The sequence below is a fragment of the Pleurodeles waltl genome, chromosome 8 (genome assembly GCF_031143425.1).
Source record: "Pleurodeles waltl isolate 20211129_DDA chromosome 8, aPleWal1.hap1.20221129, whole genome shotgun sequence".
Taxonomy (NCBI): Eukaryota; Metazoa; Chordata; class Amphibia; order Caudata; family Salamandridae; genus Pleurodeles; species Pleurodeles waltl.
Genome location: NC_090447.1, coordinates 880105120 through 880125981, shown reverse-complemented (window position 1 = coordinate 880125981; position 20862 = coordinate 880105120). Strand labels below are relative to the sequence as shown.

Below are 20862 nucleotides of genomic sequence, written 5' to 3'. Positions count from 1 at the left end.
CAGAGAGTGGTTCAAGAACAGACCCAATGCCAGAGACTATCGGGCGTCCTGGTGGAGGTAGAATTCCCTTGTGAATTTTGGGAAGACAATAGAAGTAAGGGATACGGGGATCTTCCGTATTCAAAAAATCCGCTTCTTTTTGTGATATCCAAGTATTATTGACAGCTTCTTCTAACATGCCCCGTATCTCTATTTGTAAACAGGCCGTAGGGTCCTGATCAATTTGGGCATAATAGGTAGCATCGTCACGGAGGCGAAGACACTCTTGTCTATACTCCTCTGTGTTCAAAACAACAATGGCGCCTCCCTTGTCTGCTGGTTTAATAGTGATATTAGTTTCAGCTGCCAGAGTTCGAAGTGCCTCATTCTCAATTTTAGATAGGTTAGTAAATCTGCGGTGTGGACGTATATTTAATATGTCAGAGGTGACTGCTTTTTCGAAAGCCAGGACCTCGCAAGGCATAGATGTATGTGGGGGTATGAACTTGAAGGGTTTTCTAAGGCCGGTATCCTCTGGGGAATCAGTGGTAGGTCTGTCTTTAAAGAAGAATTGCAAGCGTATTTTTCTAAAGAACCGAGAAAGTTCGCATTGTAAGCGGAAAGGATCCTCCTTAGGAGTGGGGACATATCCCAAACCTTTGTTCAGTACCTTAGTTTCATCGGAGGACAAAGGCCTAGAGGACAAATTTACCACTAGATCTTTGCTGGAGGGGTTTTGCCCTGGCTCCGTGTGACCATCTGTGGTTCCTCCTGTGACCAGTGGACTCGTCTTCCTCTTCCTTGTCTTCTGCCTCTTCCTCTGCCCCTGCCTTGGCCTAAAAAAGGCCCAAAAGGTGGCATTGGTCGGGGTTGGTAAAAGGGGAAGGGCTGTTGCCATGCCATCGGAGGACCCTGGTGATATTGTGGGAAGTTGTAATAAGGTTGGGGTCTTTCGTCTTCCGTGCTCCATCCATCAGAGGATGAGCTATGGCTGTATTTGCGAGGTCTTCGACCAGATATAGAGGAATCATCTGATGAAACGGAAGGTATATCACCTGTGTAATCATCTTTGATATAGGGATAGACCTTCTCTCTATTGAATCTATTAATGTCTTTCTGTAGCTTAGTGATCTTCTGTTGTGTTAGGAACTCTTTGGTATCATTAAGGTCAGCAGTAATTTCTGCTAATCGGCTTTTGAATGCTGTTATGGAGATAGTGGTTTTGAGTGTGTTCTCCATAAGGGTAATCTGTATAGCTAAGGATTCCGCTAATCGTCTGGAAGTATTGATAATAAGGACCAGCCAGTCCCGGGTGCACTTCCATGCAATCTGGGCCCAATCCTTCCTAAAGGCCAGGTCTTGTAGGAAGATCCTGGGCATGTTGGACACAAGTAGTCCATTGGGGGCTATGTTAGCCCTGAGGTATTCGGTCATAATAGTCCCATGGAGGACTGTTTTAACCAAGTCACGCTTGAGTGAGGACAGTTTATCCCATTCCTCTTTGGTGGGGCCAGATGGTCCCGCCCCATCATTAGTCAGAATGGAAGGAGTCTGCAAAATAGCTGACACTATATCTTCATCAAAGCTGAGACCTTGAAAATTATCCATATTAGAAATCTCAGTGAAATTCTCAAATTGACACCCCACAGCGAAACCGCTGTACTAAATACTTCAAAACACAAGGGGGGGAAAGGGAGAATTGGGCGGTCCAGTGTACGTTCTCCCAATAATATGCAAATATAAAGTGGTACACTGTTCCGAATAAGAGAAAAGAAAAGGAGTCCTGAATTTCAGGAGCAATGGTCCTCACACACCTTAGTGGGTGTCATGCTTCATCATCGGACAGCTCCTCGTCAGACCGGCGCTGCAATGTCTGACGGGCACCCCCCAAAGGGGGGCTCTTTGCCGGAGATCTTTTTATATATTCGATGATGCCGTGGGACCTAATATGGATCCGAGAAAAGGGCAGATCCACAAGAGAGAGAAAGATAAGGATAAAACTGGCTCAAATCCCTCACTCAATGATTTATTGCTTGCTATTGGGAAATGGTCAAGATTAAAAAAATGTAGGGAGTGGAAACAGAGGTAATGCTCGGACACTCACACAAAACATTTAAGAAAAGAGAATGGTGGAAATAATCCACTCCTCATTAGTATGCGGTCGACATGTTTCGCGTCTATGATGGTCCCACAGGATCCAGTGACGCTTCTTCAGGACCTAGTAAATCAAAAAATCACTCTCACAATATCAATGTACCTATACTCCTGCTGACTACTGTTCACAGTCAAGGCGTCATCAGTCACTTACTGAGGTCAAACCGGACTGGCTTCTCTTTCCTCAAATTCACCTCCTCTGTCTCTACCACTGAGGTTCCTTTTTTAGATTTGTTAATCAGCATTGAGGAAGGTCGATTAGAGACCCGCACTTTTCAAAAAGCTACAGATCGGAATAGCCTACTATTATATGATAGTCACCATCCTAAGGCACTCAGACAAAATTTACCATTTGGACAATTTCTACGCCTTCGACGGAACTGCAGCAATTTACGACTATACAACACCCAAGCTGCTGATCTACAGATCAAACTACATGATCGTCATTACCCAGAGAGAGTTATCAATACAGCTTACAAACGAGCTAAGTACAGTGATAGAGAGTCACTGTTACAACTAACTCCAAAACCTGCAGACCATAAACTCACCTGTGTATCAACGTTCACTCCCTTCTCAAATACGGTGAAGAAGATAATCAATAAGAGATGGTCAGTCCTCTGCAGTGGTGGTGAAGATATTCCCAAACCTGTGTTTGCGTTTAAAAGGACCACCAACATTAAAGACATGTTGGTTCATACTCGACCAAAACCTACCATCACCCTTCCTAGACAGAGGACTTTATGGGACCTTCCCCCAGTCGTGGGCCATTTTCCGTGTGGGAATTGCAACATCTGTTCACTTACCAAGCGTACCGACACTTTACACCTTGAACCCTTCCTCACTTGGCAATTGAGGAAACACACTAACTGCAATACTCGGAATTGTGTGTATCTGATTACTTGCCCGTGTGAGCTACGATACGTAGGGATGACTACACGACCTGTGAAAATCAGGATAAATGAACATCGGAGTAATATCCGATGTGCACGCGCCACTACCAAACTCAGCATCCATTTCAATGAACTCAAACACACACCAGATGACATGTGGTGGGTGGTGCTACAGACTGGTAACTCAACAGGCACACATTCACTTTTTGAATTGGAACAACGCTGGGTGTTTCGTTTGAATACCCACCGTCAGGGACTCAATGATGACATCCCTTGGTTCCACTTATCCCAATAGACAGTATGTTTGTTCTGACTTCGTAACCCCCCTGTATTTATCCCTGTTGTTTGGATAGATTTCCTTTGACGACACCTTTCATGTCAGTCTTCAACCTTCTCACCCCCTTTTTTCACCATACGATGTACAATATTATTAGACTGTGTGACTTGATGAATGCCACGAACGACATCTTTGGCATTTCCAAATGATCTGTCCTATGTCTGGTTAATCACTTCAGACTTGGCTCATTATTTGTGGCCATTTACCATTTTAAGATGGCCGACACGAACGAGGGGTTTTTTACCACCTCGTTTTTATAGTCCATCGTCTATTTTTAGATATGGTTGCAACTCACTAGGAGGTTGCTAGGATACCGATTCCCCTAATTGAGACATACGCGCCTATTACGCGTTATATTTAAACTCGCCGGTCCCTGGGCGACGATCACATCCGGGACCGCGAACCCCAGGGTAGGTGTTACGGAGGACCTCGGCGATTTGAAAAGTAAGTGCCCTGACCCAGCCTCTCTAGATAGATCTTTTTGAGCGTCTTGAAAGACGGACTCGATCTTGATAGACGGTGCCTGTATTCTCTAGTCTTTGGGACATTTTCCTTCTGGGCGAGTGATATAAATGAGAGCATTTTTTGTTTTCCCCGTACCCGGTTCTGTTATATACTCTCTTGCTTTGGCTAAGTGAGACGCCTTTCTTTTAAGAGGGTACTTTCAGATTGTTTATACTACTCTTAGACACAGTAGTGACGGAACCTCACACTCCTCGCAAGGGCGAATTATTTTTCAATTTGTGTCATATCGTATTACCTATCAGAGTAAACGATCATCTCTCTCTACCTAAATATGGTTGTACTGAACACCCTACTTCATATTCGTCTCTAAGGGTGATGTACCAGTACTAAACTATGCATTATCTTTTTCTGCGATCTCTTTTTTTTTTTTTTGCTGTGTGGATATTGTTATTTGCGTGTGTTTTTGAGATACCTACACACAGTTATGAAGTATTACTTTTGAATTTTGTCTCCACGCTATGGTTTACTGATACTCAGCTACTTTGCGGAATATCCCATAGACTAATGTCGGACTGTAACATGTGGTCCTCCATTTCGGTATATGTTTTCTTACCAACCAGATTTTCGGATAGCCAGGCAAGAGGCCAGCGTGATCCCATGGAACCTGTTCTTTCAGTAAAGAGGGTAAGCCTCCCTATGTGTTATTAGCATGGCTTGCTTCGCACCCACCTGGTCACTGAGTGTTGCACAGTTTATCACAATTTGTTTTCTTCATCACAAATCTATCACTCTCTAGTACTGAGGGAGTGATTTTTTACAGTGCTAATTTGAGCCTTTTTTCCCCTGATTTAGGGTGACTAGTAGGAAAGAGAAGCCAGTCCGGTTTGACCTCAGTAAGTGACTGATGACGCCTTGACTGTGAACAGTAGTCAGCAGGAGTATAGGTACATTGATATTGTGAGAGTGATTTTTTGATTTAGTAGGTCCTGAAGAAGCGTCACTGGATCCTGTGGGACCATCATAGACCCGAAACATGTCGACCGCATACTAATGAGGAGTGGATTATTTCCACCATCCTCTTTTCTTAAATGTTTTGTGTGAGTGTCCGAGCATTACCTCTGTTTCCACTCCCTACATTTTTTTAATCTTGACCATTTCCCAATAGCAAGCAATAAATCATTGAGTGAGGGATTTGAGCCAGTTTTATCCTTATCTTTCTCTCTCTTGTGGATCTGCCCTTTTCTCGGATCCATATTAGGTCCCACGGCATCATCGAATATATAAAAAGATCTCCGGCAAAGAGCCCCCCTTCGGGGGTGCCCGTCAGACATTGCAGCGCCGGTCTGACGAGGAGCTGTCCGATGATGAAGCATGACACCAACTAAGGTGTGTGAGGACCATTGCTCCTGAAATTCAGGACTCCTTTTCTTTTCTCTTATTCGGAACAGTGTACCACTTTATATTTGCATAAGAAGAGAGTTTACCTACTCCTAGAGTTTGGGGGAAGACTGATTGGCTCTTGACAGTGGGAAAGAGCTGACATTTAGCAATTAGTGAATTTGTTGAAATATACTAGTGGAAGTTCCTTAGACTAGTAAGGACTCTTAGGCCCATATTTATACTTTTTGACGCAAAACTGCGCCAACGCAGTTTTGCGTTAAAAAAATTAGCGCCGGCTAACGCCATTCTGAAGCGCCATGCGGGCGCCGTATTTATTGAATGACGTTAGCCGGCGTTAGCCGCCGGCGCCGTCTGGTGTGCGTTAAAAAAAACGACGTACACCAGGCAGCGCCGGCGTAGAGGGATATGGAGCTTGGGCGTCAAGGAATGGGGCAAGTCAGGTTGAGGCAATTTTTTCTGCAATTCAACCCGTCATTGAATAAATACGGCGCCCGCATGGCGCTTCAGAATGGCGTTAGCCGGCGCTAATTTTTTTGACGCAAAACTGCGTTAGCCCAGTTTTGCGTCAAAAAGTATAAATATGGCCCATATTGTTTCAATCGATGCTGCCACACTGAGGGGCTCATCCTGTGAAGTGCCTTAAACACAATACACAAGGACAAACTGAATCATCTGCTCCACCAGAAGGCAATGAAGCTCCCTAAGAGCAAGGGAAGCAGATGACCTTCTAGGCAGATTGAGCGTTAGTTTTTCAGCCACTCTCTGCACTCTTTAAAGTCTCTTCAATAAAGTATCTGGAGCGCCAAGAAGGATGGTGTAGGAAAATGCCACTGTTGGCATGGTCACCCCCCACTTTTTGCCTAGTGTTGATGCCAGCTTTGATTGGAAGTGTGCTGGGACCCTGCTAACCAGGCCCCAGCATCACTGTTCTTTCCCTAAAACTGTACCTTTGTTCTCATAATTGGCACAGCCATGTCACACAGTTAAGTCACTTGTAAAAGGTACCCCTGGTACCAAGGGCCCTGTGGCCAGGGAAGGTCCCTAAGGGCTGCAGCATGTATTATGCCACCCTCAGGGACCCCTCACTCAGTACATACACATGCATTGCAGCTTGTGTGTGCTAGTGGGGAGAAAAGACAAAGTCGACATGGCACTCCCCTCAGAGTGCCATGCGCACAAACCACTGCTTGTGGCATAAGTAAGTCACCCCTCTAGCAAGCCTAGGGCAGGGTGCACTATACCACAGGCGAGGGCATAGCTGCATGAGCAATATGCCCCTACAGTGTCTAAGTCAATTCTTAGACATTGTAAGTGCAGGGTAGCCATACTGAGTATATGATCTGTGAGTCTGTCATCACGAACTCCACAGCACCATAATGGCTACACTGAATACTGGGAAGTTTGGTATCAAACATCTCAGCACAATAAACCCAAACTGATGCCCCCTGTATTTTAGCCCAACTGCTAGTGCAAAGCTGACCAGTCTGTACCAGCCTGCCACTTCTAGACACGTTTCTAACCACATGGCCTTTGCGCACTCTGTGGTCAGAAACAAAGCCTGTCCTGGGTGGAGTTGCTTCACACCTCCCCCTGCAGGAACGGTAACACCTGGCGGTGAGCCTCAAAGGCTCAAGCCTGGTGTCACAGTGCCCCAGGGCACTCCAGCTAGTGGAGATGCCCGCCCCCCGGGCGAGCCCCCACTTTTGGTGGCAAGTCCAGAAGGATAATGAGAAAAACAAGGAGGAGTCACCCCCTCAGCCAGGACCACCCCTAAGGTGCCCAGAGCTGAAGTGACCCCCTCCTTGAGAAATCCTCCATCTTGTTTTGGAGGATTAGGACCAGTAGGGATAGGGATGTGCCCCCTCCCCAAAGGGAGTGGGCACAAGGAGGGTGTAGCCACCCTCAGGGACAGTAGCCATTGGCTACTGCCCTCTGACCCTAACACACCCCTAAATTTAGTATTTAGGGACAACCCTGAACCCAGCTCTTCAGCTTCCTGATGACCTCAAGAAAGAAGAAGGACTGCTGAGCTGAAAACCCTGCAAAGAAGAGAAGGAGACACCAAACGGGCCAGTCTCCTACTTCGAAAAGCTGCAAGAGAAGAAGCAATGCGTCCTGCGGGACCAGCGACCCCTGAAAAGCCTCCAGGGGACTGCCTGCCTCACAGAGGACCAATTAACTCCAGTGGATAGTGGACCTGTCCAAAGAAAAGACCGAGCAACCAACTTTAAAGGGACTCTCACCTCACTCCAGAAGCATGAGTCCAACTACTCTGCACCCGACGCCCCTGGCCCGTGTCCAGAGAAACCAACTACCCAGAGAGGACCCCCAGGCGACTCCGTCAACATGTCCCCCTGGGCTGACCTCTCTGCACCCCCACGACGACGCCTGCAGAGGGAATCCCAAGGACCCCGACACTTGGAGAAGCACTGCACCGGCAGCCCCCAGGCCCATGAGAAACCGACCACTGGTGCAGAAACGACTAGCAGGCGGCCCTCACCCTTGCCCGAGAGGCCCCCTGTGCCCTGCCTGCAGCGCCTAAGTGACCCCTGGGTTCCTCCAGAGAGTTCTATTGAGAACCTGATGCCCTGTTTGCACACTGCACCGCCCCCTGTGCCGCTGAGGGTGTGGTTTTTGTGCCTACTTTGGGCCCCTCCAGTATTCCTCCAAACCCCCCTGGCCTGTCCTCCGACAACGCGGATACTTACCTGCAAGCAGACTGGAACCGGAGTACCCCCTGTCCCACATTACTTTGGCTCCTGTTTGACCTCTGCACCTGACCCGCCCTGTGTTGCTGGTGCTGGGTGTTTGGGGTTACCTTGAACCCCCAATGGTCAGCCACTGATGCCCCGGAGACTGAACCCACAAGTGTGGTGCTTACCTCAGAAACTGTACTTTACTTACCTCCCCCAGGAAGTGTTGAAAATTGCAGTGTCCACTTTTAAAATAGCTTTTTGCCATTTAAAAGAAAACTGTGTACAATATTGATTCTATTCAAAATCCTAAGTATTACAATGCAGAGTACCTTTCATTTGTTGTACTTACCTGCTAAATGAATCTTGTGGTTCTAGAAACAAATTAACGAAAGAATATTTTTCTAAATAAAAACCCTATTGACCTGTAGTTTTCATTGAGTGTGTGTTTTCATTTATTGCTTGTGTGTGTAAAACAAATGCTTAACACTACCCTCTGGTAAGCCTTAACTGCTCGACCACATTACCACAAATAGAACATTAGTATTATCTATTATTGCCTCTGTCAAGCCTCTTGGGAAACCCCTGGACTCTGTGCACACTATGGCCCTCATTACTCCCGTGGGGTCTACTATGAGATCCCCACTGGGCCGGCGGGCGGAAACCTGGTTTCCGCCCGCCAGCCCAGCGGGGATCTCGGCCGCAACACGGGAGCTGGCTCCAAATGGAGCCGACGGTGTTGCGGCTGTGCGACGGGTGCAGTTGCACCTGTCGCGCTTTTCACTGTCTGCATAGCAGAAAACCGCCGGTCCCGGCCTTGCGACCACAGCGCTTCCGCCGCAATCGTAATCCCCCATGGAAGCACCGCCAGCCTGTTGGAGGTGCTTCCTCCAAAACAGCCCTGGCGGTCGAGACCGCCAAGGTTGTAATGACCGCCTATATCTCATTTTGATATAGTATACACAGAGCCAGCTTCCTACAGATGGCATTGCAGTAGTCCAGCCGACTTAGTACCTCACCCAATGTGATTAAAGATTTGGCATTTGAAATTAATACTGGTAAAAGTTTCCTAAGGTCATGAAGCAAGGCAAAACATACACCAGCCACTATATATGTTTCTTCAGAGAAAGCTGAAATGATGCCAAGATTCCATACCTCTTCGGAGGGGCACATTTCCTCTCCACTGGAAGGAGCTAAAGCTTTTGGGGGAGAGGCAGCTGAATCTTATTAGTTGAACAGTAGAGAAACTCTGTCCTGTCTCCATTCAGTTTAAGGGAGTTTGCATTCATCCAACTTACAATAACAGAAATACACTCCTGGATGGAGGATAATGCATCCTGCTGTTTTTTACTACAGAAAAGGATCAGCTGCATGTCGTCCGCATAAGTAATCACTGAAATATTATGCGCCTTTATCAAGGAAATGAAAGGATGCAGATACATATTAAATAGAACCAGACTAAGTGCAGATCCCTGAAGTACTCCATGCTGGATGGGTCGGAAGTCAGAGCAAAAAGATGGCAAAACCACTGCATGCCTGCAATCCTGCAGGTATGATCCTACCCAATTTAGCACAGTTCCACCCACACCTATTGACCCTAATCTAGCTGTGGTTTACTGTGTCAAAAGCTGCTGATAGTTACAGCAGAATCAATACCACAGACTGATCAGCCAGGCGGTGCATCTTATCCATCGTACTCAGGAGAGCTGTCTCCATGCCATGGCCAGGCTTAACCCCAAATTGTTCCTCCTCTAACACTGAATACTGTTCCAATATAGCCTTAGAAAACCACCATAGCGGCCTCTACTGGCCATTAAAGGCCCGCTCCGAACCAAAGGCGAGGGCCTTTAACATTGGAGAGGGCCGTTAATGGCCGGTAAAGCCCGCTACAGCAGATTCTAAGGCTATTACACCATTCTGCCACTAGGGGGCAGGATGTTCTATCAAAGAAAACAAATTCCTCACGACGCCCGAGGGGATTAAAATCCCCTCAGGCTCTGTGAGGCCTTTGTTCACAGCTGTTGCTGTGAACATAGAGTACATTGGAATGGAGACGCTTCAGGCTTTACCAGCGAGGGAGCACTCCACTGTCTGCAGTGGAGCCCCCAACATTCCAATGTTCTAAATATTGTGAGATACCCTACTGACATAGCATTCCACTATCTTTACAGGAAAAGGAAGAAGTGAGATGGGCCTATAGTTAGCAAATACTGCCGGGTCAGCTGAACGTTTTTTCAAGAGAGGCATAACTATAGCCTTCTTCCAGTTACCTGGTACCTGCCCCGAACTCAAAGATGGATTACAAAGACACCTTACAAGGCGCAAAATCTCATCGGCCCATTTTTTACATTGACTTACTGGTAGTGGATCTAAATGTGAGCCAGACATAGTGGACCGTACAATACTAAGAAATGACTCTTCTGCTATTGGCTCAAAATCCATAATACTACAGTTGATTTTCCATCCAAGGTGGGTTCTATCACTATATGATCTTACCAGTTTGTGGACAAATTGCTGCAGGGGTGCCTTCGCTATGGGGAATGGATTCCTTTGTTATAGAACTGTTGATGTAATTTACAATTTTTATAATCTTGTTTTCAAAGAATTCTGCCAACACTGACAATGTTAAATCCCAAAGCACCTATTGATGATGCTGCTATTAAACTACACATTTTTCAACCTCGGAAGGATGAAGAGCTAAATCAGGCTTGCAGAAGCATGATCCTGTCACCTGCAGGTGGTACATAGGCTTCTACCAGTTACTATTTTTGATTGAATATTATCATTGTCCTACGCTATTGATTTTCCGCAGTCTGTGGCACTGACCTTGTTTACACTGGAATCTATGATCAGCAGTCTCTGGTATATTAATGGACATACTTGGTATTAAGGCACTTCCTATTCATGGAGGCAAATACAGGCTGTTGCTGAGACACATTCAGAACTAATTTGATGCATTCACTGCTGGTGGTATTTTGATTTAAATTATGCTGTCGTAAAGGGACTATCCGATGAATGAGGTCACAATATATGTGAAACCCCAAGCAGATATCGTTGAAGAATGGAACATTCCGGAATAATAAGAATTGGTCAATTTTAATGATGTAGGCTTGAGTATAGAGAACTGTTCATTTTTAGTCACTAGATAGCCTCTTTAAAGTGAAGGTTGTGTTTACGAATCGCATTCATAGCCACTCTTCATAACCCATTCTGTGCCCAGGACGTAATTGATACGTCCTGAGCCACAGTGCTGCTGTGCCCAGGACGTAACCATTACGTCCTGGGCACACAGCCAAGAGGGAGCGCTAGCGCTCCCTCTGTGGGGTTCCCCCCCAAGGCAGGGATGGAAGGGGAAGCCCTTCCCCTTCCACCCTCGACCCCCCCACTCCTCCTGTGACGTCAGCGCACGAGGGCGCGCTGATTGTCACAGAGCCTCCTCCCATTGCGCTGGAAGCTCAGCTCCCAGCGCGATCGGAAGACAAATGCTTTGCATTTCTCTTCTGATCACGTGGGGGAGGCTGAGAGAGGCTTCAAAGGGAAGGAAAGTTATTTCCTTCCCTTTGAAGTCTCTCTCTGCGTTTTGGCAGCCGGATTGAAAGCAATCTGGCTGTCAAAACGCCCACTAGACACCAGAGATGTTTTTTTTTTAAATGAAACTGGCATGAGGGAGCGACCCCTTGGGGGGCATTTTTTTTAAGGCCTTTTCTGCCCCCCCTGGGGGCAGAAACCTCTAGGCACCAGGGCTCATTTTCTTTTTTTTTGTTTTGTTTTTTTGTTTTAGAGGTGGGGAGTGACCCCTTAGGCAAGAGTCGCTCCCATAGGGGGCAAATTACATTTAGGCCATTTCTGCCCCCCTTGGGGGCAGATTGGCCTATTTTTATGAGGCCAATCTGCCCCCAAGGGGGACAGAATTAACTAGATACCAGGGAGTTTGGTTTTTTTTGTTCGTGAATTTCACGTAAGGGGAGCGACCCCTTAGTCAAGGGTCGCTCCCTGGGGGCTGGGGGAGCACATTTATTTTAGGCCATTTCTGCCTCCCCTGGAGGCAGATCGGCCTATTGTTATTAGGCCAATCTGCCCCCAGGGGGTGCAGAAACCTCTAGGCGCCAGGGCAATTTGTTTTTGTTTGTTTGTTTTTTTAGAGATAGGGAGCGACCCCTTAGGCAAGGGTCGCTCCCCTGGAGGGGCAAATTGTATTTAGGCCATTTCTGCCTGCTTTGGGGGCAGATCGGGCGATTTTAGGTCAATCTGCCCCCAAGGGGGGCAGAAACCACTAGGCATCAGGGATCTTTTTTTTTGCACCGTCACGCAATGGGAGCGACCCCGGAGGCAAGGGTCGCTCCCCAGGGGGAAGGGGGGGCAAATTTATTTTAGGCCATTTATGCCCCCCCGGGTGCAGATCAGCCTATTGTTACTAGGCAATCTGCCCCCGGGGGGGCAGAAACCTCTAGGCGCCAGGGCTAATTTTTTTTGGTGTTTTTGTTTTTTTTGTTTTTTTAGAGATGGGGAGCGACCCCTTAGGCAAGGGTCGCTCCCCTTGAGGGGCAAATTGTATTTAGACCATTTCTGCCCCCCTTGGGGGCAAATCGGCCGATTTTAGGTCAATCTGCCCCCAAGGGGGGCACAAACCACTAGGCACCAGGGATCTTTTTTTTTGCGCCGTCACGCAAGGGGAGCGACCCGTAGGCAAGGGTCGCTCCCCAGGGGGATTGGGGGGGCACATTTATTTTAGGCCATTTCTGTCCCCCCTGGGGCCGGCTGAGCTAGAGGGCAAAATCTACAGGTAGGCACTTTGCAAAAAACACCTCTGTTTTCTGTGAAAAAATGTGATGTGTCCACGTTCTGTTTTGGGCCATTTCCTTTCGTGGGCGCTAGGCCCACCCACACAAGTGAGGTACCATTTTTATCGGGAGACTTGGGGGAACGCTGGGTAGAAGGACATTTGTGGCTCCTCTCAGATTCCAGAACTTTCTGTCACCGAAATGAGAGGAAAAAGTGTTTTTTTGGCCAAATTCTGAGGTTTGCAAAGGATTCTGGGTAACAGAACCTGGTCAGAGCCCCACAAGTCACCCCATCTTGGATTCCCCTAGGTGTCTAGTCTTCAAAAATGTGCTGGTTTGCTAGGTTTCAGCAGGTGCCAGCTGAGCTAGAGGCCAAAATCCACAGGTAGGCACTGTTTTCTGTGAAAAAATGTGATGTGTCCACGTTGTGTTTTGGGCCATTTCCTTTCGTGGGCGCTAGGCCTACCCACACAAGTGAGGTGCCATTTATATCTAGAGACTTGGGGGAACGCTGGGTGTAAGGACATTTGTGGCTCCTCTCAAAGTCCAGAACTTTCTGTCACCGAAATGTGAGGAAAATGTGGTTTTTTAGCCAAATTTTGAGGTTTGCAAAGGATTCTGGGTAACAGAACCTGGTCAGAGCCCCACAAGTCACCCCATCTTGGATTCCCCTAGGTTTCTAGTTTTCACAAATGCACAGGTGTTGTAGGTTCCCCTAGGTGCCGGCTGAGCTAGAGGCCAAAATCTACAGGTAGGCACTTTGCAAAAAACACCTCTGTTTTCTGTCAAAAAATGGGATGTGTCCACGTTGTGTTTTGGGGCATTTCCTGTCGCGGGCGCTAGGCCTACCCACACAAGTGAGGTATCATTTTTATCGGGAGACTTGGGAGAACGCTGGGTGGAAGGAAAACTGTGGCTCCTCACAGATTCCAGAACTTTCTGTCACCGAAATCTGAGGAAAATTTGTTTTTTTAGCCATATTTTGAGGTTTGCAAAGGATTCTGGGTAACAGAACTTGGTCAGAGACCCACAAGTCACCCCATCTTGGATTCCCCTAGGTCTCTAGTTTTAAAAAATGCACAGGTTTTGTAGGTTTCCCTAGGTGCCGGCTGAGCTAGAGGCCAAAATCTACAGGTAGGCCTTTTGCAAAAAACACCTCTGTTTTCTGTGAAAAAATTAGATGTGTCCATGTTGTGTTTTGGGGCATTTCCTGTCGCGGGCGCTAGGCCTACCCACACAAGTGAGGTATCATTTTCATCGTGAGACTTGGGGGGACGCTGGGTGGAAGAACATTTGTCGCTCCCCTCAGATTCCAGAACTTTCTGTCACCGAAATGTGAGGAAAATGTGTTTTTTTAGCCAAATTATGAGGTTTGCAAAGGATTCTGGGTAACACAACCTGGTCTGAGCCCCACAAGTCACCCCATCTTGGATTCCCCTAGGTCTCTTGTTTTCAAAAATGCACAGGTTTGGTAGGTTTCCCTAGGTGCCGGCTGAGCTGGAGGCCAAAATCTACAGGTAGGCACTTTGCAAAAAACACCTGTTTTCTGTGAAAAAATGAGATGTGTCCATGTTGTGTTTTGGGGCATTTCCTGTCGCGGGCGCTAGGCCTACCCTCACAAGTGAGGTATCATTTTCATCGTGAGACTTGGGGAGACTCTGGGTGGAAGAACATTTGTGGCTCCCCTCAGATTCCAGAACTTTCTGTCACCGAAATGTGAGGAAAATGTGTTTTTTTTAGCCAAATTATGAGGTTTGCAAAGGATTCTGGGTAACACAACCTGGTCAGAGCCCCACAAGTCACCCCATCTTGGATTCCCCTAGGTCTCTTGTTTTCAAAAATGCACAGGTTTGGTAGGTTTCCCTAGGTGCCGGCTGAGCTGGAGGCCAAAATCTACAGGTAGGCACTTTGCAAAAAACACCTCTGTTTTCTGTGAAAAAATGAGATGTGTCCATGTTGTGTTTTGGGGCATTTCCTGTCGCGGGCGCTAGGCCTACCCTCACAAGTGAGGTATAATTTTTATCGGGAGACTTGGGAGAACATAGAATAGCAAAACAAGTGTTATTGTCCCTTGTCTTTCTCTACATTTTTTCCTTCCAAATATAAGAGAGTGTGTAAAAAAGATATCTATTTGAAAAATGCCCTGTAATTCACATGCTAGTATGGGCACCCCAGAATTCAGAGATGTGCAAATAACCACTGCTCCTCAACACCTTATCTTGTGCCCATTTTGGAAATACAAAGGTTTTCTTGATAGCTCATTTTTACTCTTTATATTTCAGCAAATGAATTGCTGTATATCCGGTATAGAATGAAAACCCACTGCAGGGTGCAGCTCATTTATTGGCTCTGGGTACCTAGAGTTCTTGATGAACCTACAAGTCCTATATAACCCCGCAACCAGAGGAGTCCAGCAGACGTAACAGTATATTGCTTTAAAAAATCTGACATTGCAGGAAAAAGTTACAGAGTAAAACGTGGAGGAAAATTGCAGTTCTTTTCACCTCAATTTCAATATTTATTTTTTTCAGTTGTTATTTTCTGTAGGAAACCCTTGTAGGATCTACACATATTACCCCTTGCTGAATTCAGAATTTTGTCTACTTTTCAGAAATGTTTCGGTTTCTGGGATCCAGCATTGGTTTCATGCCCATTTCTGTCACTGACCGGAAAGAGGCTGAAAGCACAAAAAATCATAAAAATGGGGTATGTCCCAGTAAAATGCCAAAATTGGGTTGAAAAATTGGGTTTTCTGATTCAAGTCTGCCTGTTCCTGAAAGCTGGGAAGCTGGTGATTTTAGCACCGCAAACCCTTTGTTAATGTCATTTTCGGGGAAAAAACCACAAGCCTTCTTCTGCAGCCCCTTTTCCCCATCTTTTTGAAAAAAACGAAATTTTCACTGTATGTTGGCTAATTTCTTGGCCTCCTTCTGGAGAACCCACAAAGTCTGGGTACCTCTAGAATCCCTAGGATGTTGGAAAAGAAGGACGCAAATTTGGCGTGAGTAGCTTATGTGAACAAAAAGTAATGAGAGCCTAAGCGCGAACTGCCCCAAGTAGCCAAAAAAAGGCTCGGCACGGGGGGGGGGGGGGGGGGACGAAAGGCCTGGCAGCGAAGGGGTTAAAAAGATGTGTTTGTTATGCACCCAAGTGCTTGCAGCCTTACCGCTTTGACTTTAATCTGAAGCCTGGGGGTTCAAGTACCTGACGGTTGTGTACTGTTTGCTCACTCTAAGGTATCTCCATACTTGCAGAGCTAAAATAGCATTATGCTTCACAGGCCACAACCCCAAACAAATATTTTTTTGTAAAGATTAAGGGGCATATTTATACTCCATTTGCGCCGGAATTGCGGCGTTTTTTTTGACGCAATTTCGACGCAAAACTAACTCCATATTTATACTTTGGCGTTAGACGCGTCTAGCGCCAAAGTCCATGGAGTTAGCGTCATTTTTTTGCGTGGACACCTACTTTGCGTTAATTATATGCAAGGTAGGCGTTCCCGTCTAAAAAATCGACTCCGAGGCATGTGCGTCGGATTTATACTCCCGGGCAAAATTCACGCCCGGGAGTGGGCGGGTCAAAAAAAATGACGTACGGCCGCCTTTGCGCCATTTTTTAGCGCCTGCAAAAGGCAGGCGTTAAGGGACCTGTGGGCTCTGAAGGAGCCCAGAGGTGCCCTCCCATGCCCCCAGGGACACCCCCTGTCACCCTTGCCCACCCCAGGAGGACACCCAAGGCTGGAGGGACCCATCCCAGGGACATTAAGGTAAGTTCAGGTAAGTGTTTTTTTAAAAAAAAATTGTGGCATAGGGGGGCCTGATTTGTGCCCCCTTACATGCCACTATGCCCAATGACAATGCCCAGGGGACAGAAGTCCCCTGGGCATGGCCATTGGGCAAGGGGGCATGACTCCTGTCTTTGCTAAGACAGGAGTCATTTCTATGGGGGTTGGGAGTGAAAAAAAATGGCGCAAATCGGGTTGAGGCGAAAAAATTGCCTCAACCTGACTTGCCCCATTTCTTGACGCCCAAACCCCATATCCCCCTACGCCGGCGCTGCCTGGTGTATGTCGTTTTTTTCCACGCACACCAGGCAGCGCCGGCGGCTAACGCCGGCTAACGTCATTGATTAAATACGGCGCCCGCATGGCGCTTCAGAATGGCGTTAGCCGGCGCTAATTTTTTTGACGCAAAACTGCGTTACCGCAGTTTTGCGTCAAAAAGTATAAATATGGCCCTAAGTTTCATCACCACACTTTTTGGTTCCACTGAAAGAACAACCTCTGACCTTCTTCTCAGTTACGTTCTCACAAAGTAAAAAGGGTAAGCCACAAAGAAGAGAACTCACGGTTAATTCGGTTTTGAACCTAATATACAGAGATGTGCATCAGTCCTTATAATCCATCTTTACACAGTTCCACTTACCTCATCTATCACGAAGGTATATGCGCTTCCAAAGCCAAAATCCATTGTCTGTTGACTGCATTCTGTTCCATTGTGAAGGTAAACTGTAACTTTCTTCCTGGAGGGAAATAAATATACTTCACAAGCATTGTCAAACCAGTTGGCGAGGGTTGCATTTTGAATCTTGATTTAAAATATTGGATAAAAAGCCTGCTGCTGTTAAAAAAAAAAACACAAACACAATTGATTCTATAAGATAAAGAATTTTATGTCGCATGACCCTGTGTACTTTTCAGATGTAAAATAGCCCCTGATGTATTAAAATGCAAGCATTCATTTGGAGGTAGAATGATACAACAAACAGCCAATAGCAGTGAAGTAAGAGACGAATATGGCTATGGGCAGAGCCAAAGCAAATCCTGTGTATCTTTTAAGAACTGGTAACAATTGTTCTTGCAAACAATTGCACGCCTAAGTCAGACCTAAAAAAAGCATGCAATAGGTTCACAGTTTACCAGTTAATAAATCTCCCAAAATATACATTTCAATATGTTTATAAGTACTTGGAAGGGAGCCAAATTACTTACGTTCCTGACTTGACCAATGTATAGTTGGAGGCGTCCATGTAGATTACTTCCTGTACCCACTTGTCGTCTACCGTAATATTGACAATTGTGTCCACGATGTTGTTCACAAATCTGTAATGATAAGTGTGAAGATCTCAGAACCAATAATCAGCATTCACTGCATATCTCAGTATTCAGTGAGGACCCTCATGCTGCAGATGCATTGAGTTTCCAGTGTTCTCAGTCAGTTGTGAAACTACCAAGAGATGCAGAGGATATAATTTAACCGATAATAGGGTTTAATTGCGGTTTAATCTGCAAAATCTGCTAGTCTTTCACTCACCTATCACTGACGCAACACACTCAACTCACTCACTGGCTTAATGCATTCAAACTGGTATTCACCCATTCAAGCACACACTCAACTTGCTTATTTAGGGCCTGATTTATAGTATGGCAGATGCGGGGCATCCACCAAGAACTGGCAAATGTCCCATCGGCTCTATTTCGAGAGTGTAGACATCAATTCACCCCTTAGTCACTTGCTCAGTTAGTTATGCACTCACCATTACTTCACAAAAGGCGCACTTTCCGGAATTATTTGAAAGTGAAAGATTGCTTCAAAATGTGCATTCCCAACTCTTTAATTGCTTTGAAAAATAAACGGTGACTTTCTGGCTTCCTTTTAGCCCTCAAAACTGGTATCGTACTGTTCCACAGACAGACATCATGTAGGGTAGAAGGAACGCCTCATTATAAAGAAACCCCTTGCTTTTTCCTCCGCCCACCCTTAGGCAGAGATTAGCATCAACTACCAATTAGACACAAGATATCTAATTTATGGAAATATGGGAGATAAGTGAGGTGCAAGTAACAATGAGTTGCAAAGCTGGTCCCAACTTTTACAATAATAATGAATGAGTTAATAAACAAGAAGTAAAGAAACAACAGGCATTTCAGGATATGTAGCTCAGTGTTCACAGGTACACACACATAGAACTTGTTTACAGTGCACAATTCATTTGTACACACACACATAAACTAGTATACAGCCCAGCATTCAGAGGTGCACACAGCGGTGGTTCCTCCATGGGAGTGGAGGAGCATCGCCCTCACCGCACTGCTGTGCAGAAAGCGTCAAAAATAGAATGGTAATAAAATGATTTTATTTGCATTTTATTGTTTATGCTTTCTTCCAGGAAACAAAGTGTGAGGGAACGGCGGGCCAGTGCGTCACTGCTGCCAATGACTGGCAGCAGTGAGGAGTGGCCACTTCAGTTTGAAGTGCGCATGCAAGTTTGTCCGGCTGCCTTTCTACGGCCAAACCGACATGCACAATTGAAACCTCTCCAACCCAGCTGTCTGGGACCCTGGGTGCACTCTTGTCATTTATATATGTGGCAAGCAGTGGGGACTGGTTCGACAAATATCTGGTTAAATATATTATCGATTTATGACTGTCTGGCTTTCATCAAAATATAGTCTAACCTGGTATATGTTCCATTTGTAGAGTTATATCACACATATACATGTTCTCTGGGATGCTCAACCCGCTACATATCCGCTAGGCCCAACCATCCATTATGTCACAGAGAATTCTAGTCATGATAAGCCTAATGTTCTCTTTAGGAGAATGCCTGTCTGGTGCACCATTCGGCATGCATTTTAAATCACCCACCCACATATTGTGGTCCTGCAGAAACTGGGCCACCACACGCAGGAGCTCATCAAAGAACTCCCCATCATCCTTATTCAGGGCATACACATGAAGCAAGGTTATATCATGCGAATCCAAAGAGCCTGACAACAAAGGATAACTACTCTCAGCATCCCTGACAACTTCATACTTTCAAAATGGGATGTCAGAGGTCACCCAAGTCACTACCCCAGCAGAATTTGAATACAGTGTCGCAACAGCTGCCTCCTCCATGTTTTAGTGGTCTTGGCCATGTTTTCTCCATAAAAGTGCATCTCCTCTAGTAACGCTATTCCCACCCTATACCTTTCTAAATATGAGTATATCATGTCTTTTTGGCATGATTATTCAAACCACGGACATTCCGGATGACTATTTTATGACTGGTCCCTATGTTTTGATTCGGTCCACACCCCTATCAAAGGGACCCCTCAAACCAAAAGCTATTCTCACACACCCACTGGCATAAATACTCCCGTATGGGAACACATAATATGTCCTATGCGAACCTGCCATGTCACTAATTAATACATTGACTACCCCTCCAACCATAACCTGTTACCCTATACAAACTCTTCAAATGTAGAGCAGCACTGCCCACACTCCATTTATCAAGTGATAAACCACAAGAAAAAACATTGTTGTTTACACTGCGGAGCATTTCACTTGGGTTTGTTGCACCACTCTCCAAAATGTGCTACTGAGCTACAGACTGCAATGCCATCTGGAAAGTCCTTAAAATGTCAATTTCACATACAATCTTAATCTTTCTTGTTTCTCTTTAGCAGATATTGGTGTTATGTTAGGCCCTAGAACAATGAAGCACTCTTGTGTAGCAATGCATGCTATGAAATATATGACACATTTTAAAAAATGAGCAGGCACACTTAGAAACAGTTGACAATTTCTATTTGTCTTACCTCTCACAAACATTGCCTCTCTACTATCCCTTAAGGGGAATGCTCAGGGCACTGCAAGCCATGGAGCCTCAAAGGCACTAAAGGCAATGCTCTGGCCTAGTTAGGCCCGAAGAATGGTGGCAAGGTACGAAGAGGTTCTACCAGTGGGTTCAGGCCTATGATGGGCCCTCAATGAATAGGGCAGATATCTAAGGTCAGTACTAGGTTGGTCATGAGCAATTAGTGGGAAGATACCACACTGCTCTATATCCTCAACTACTCTTCAGTATCAGATAGCACAAGAGACAGTCAAATGGTAACTGGACTTCTTGGAGTGCAGTAACAGGCCATCAAAGTTCAAGCCACCAAAGGGGTTGGTGGTGTGGTCAACCAAGATGGCTTGGTAGATGCACTTTCTGTGAGCTCCACATCACAGAAAATAACCCAGTCACTCATTGATTGGATTCTGCCGCCTACCTTATGCGCTGAGGTAGCGATTAAAGCTGGTGCAGAAACCCTCATTGCCAGTCTTGAGGACAGCCTGTCAGATGTAGCTGGTGCAGGTGTCCGAACCTGGGGTGCCACCAAGATGTGC

The 20862-nt window shown here is 46.1% G+C and overlaps 1 protein-coding gene across 1 annotated transcript in view; it reads right to left on the bottom strand.

The window, feature by feature from the left end:
• The window catches only part of SLC15A1 (solute carrier family 15 member 1), a 130432-nt gene that overhangs the window by 22612 nt on the left and 86958 nt on the right, over positions 1–20862 (bottom strand). Inside the window, exons 18-19 of the mRNA XM_069205176.1 lie at positions 17694–17804; positions 17128–17224 (exon numbers count right to left, since the gene is read on the bottom strand). Coding sequence (XP_069061277.1) covers positions 17128–17224; positions 17694–17804 — 208 coding nt within the window. The remainder of the gene's footprint in view (positions 1–17127; positions 17225–17693; positions 17805–20862) is intronic.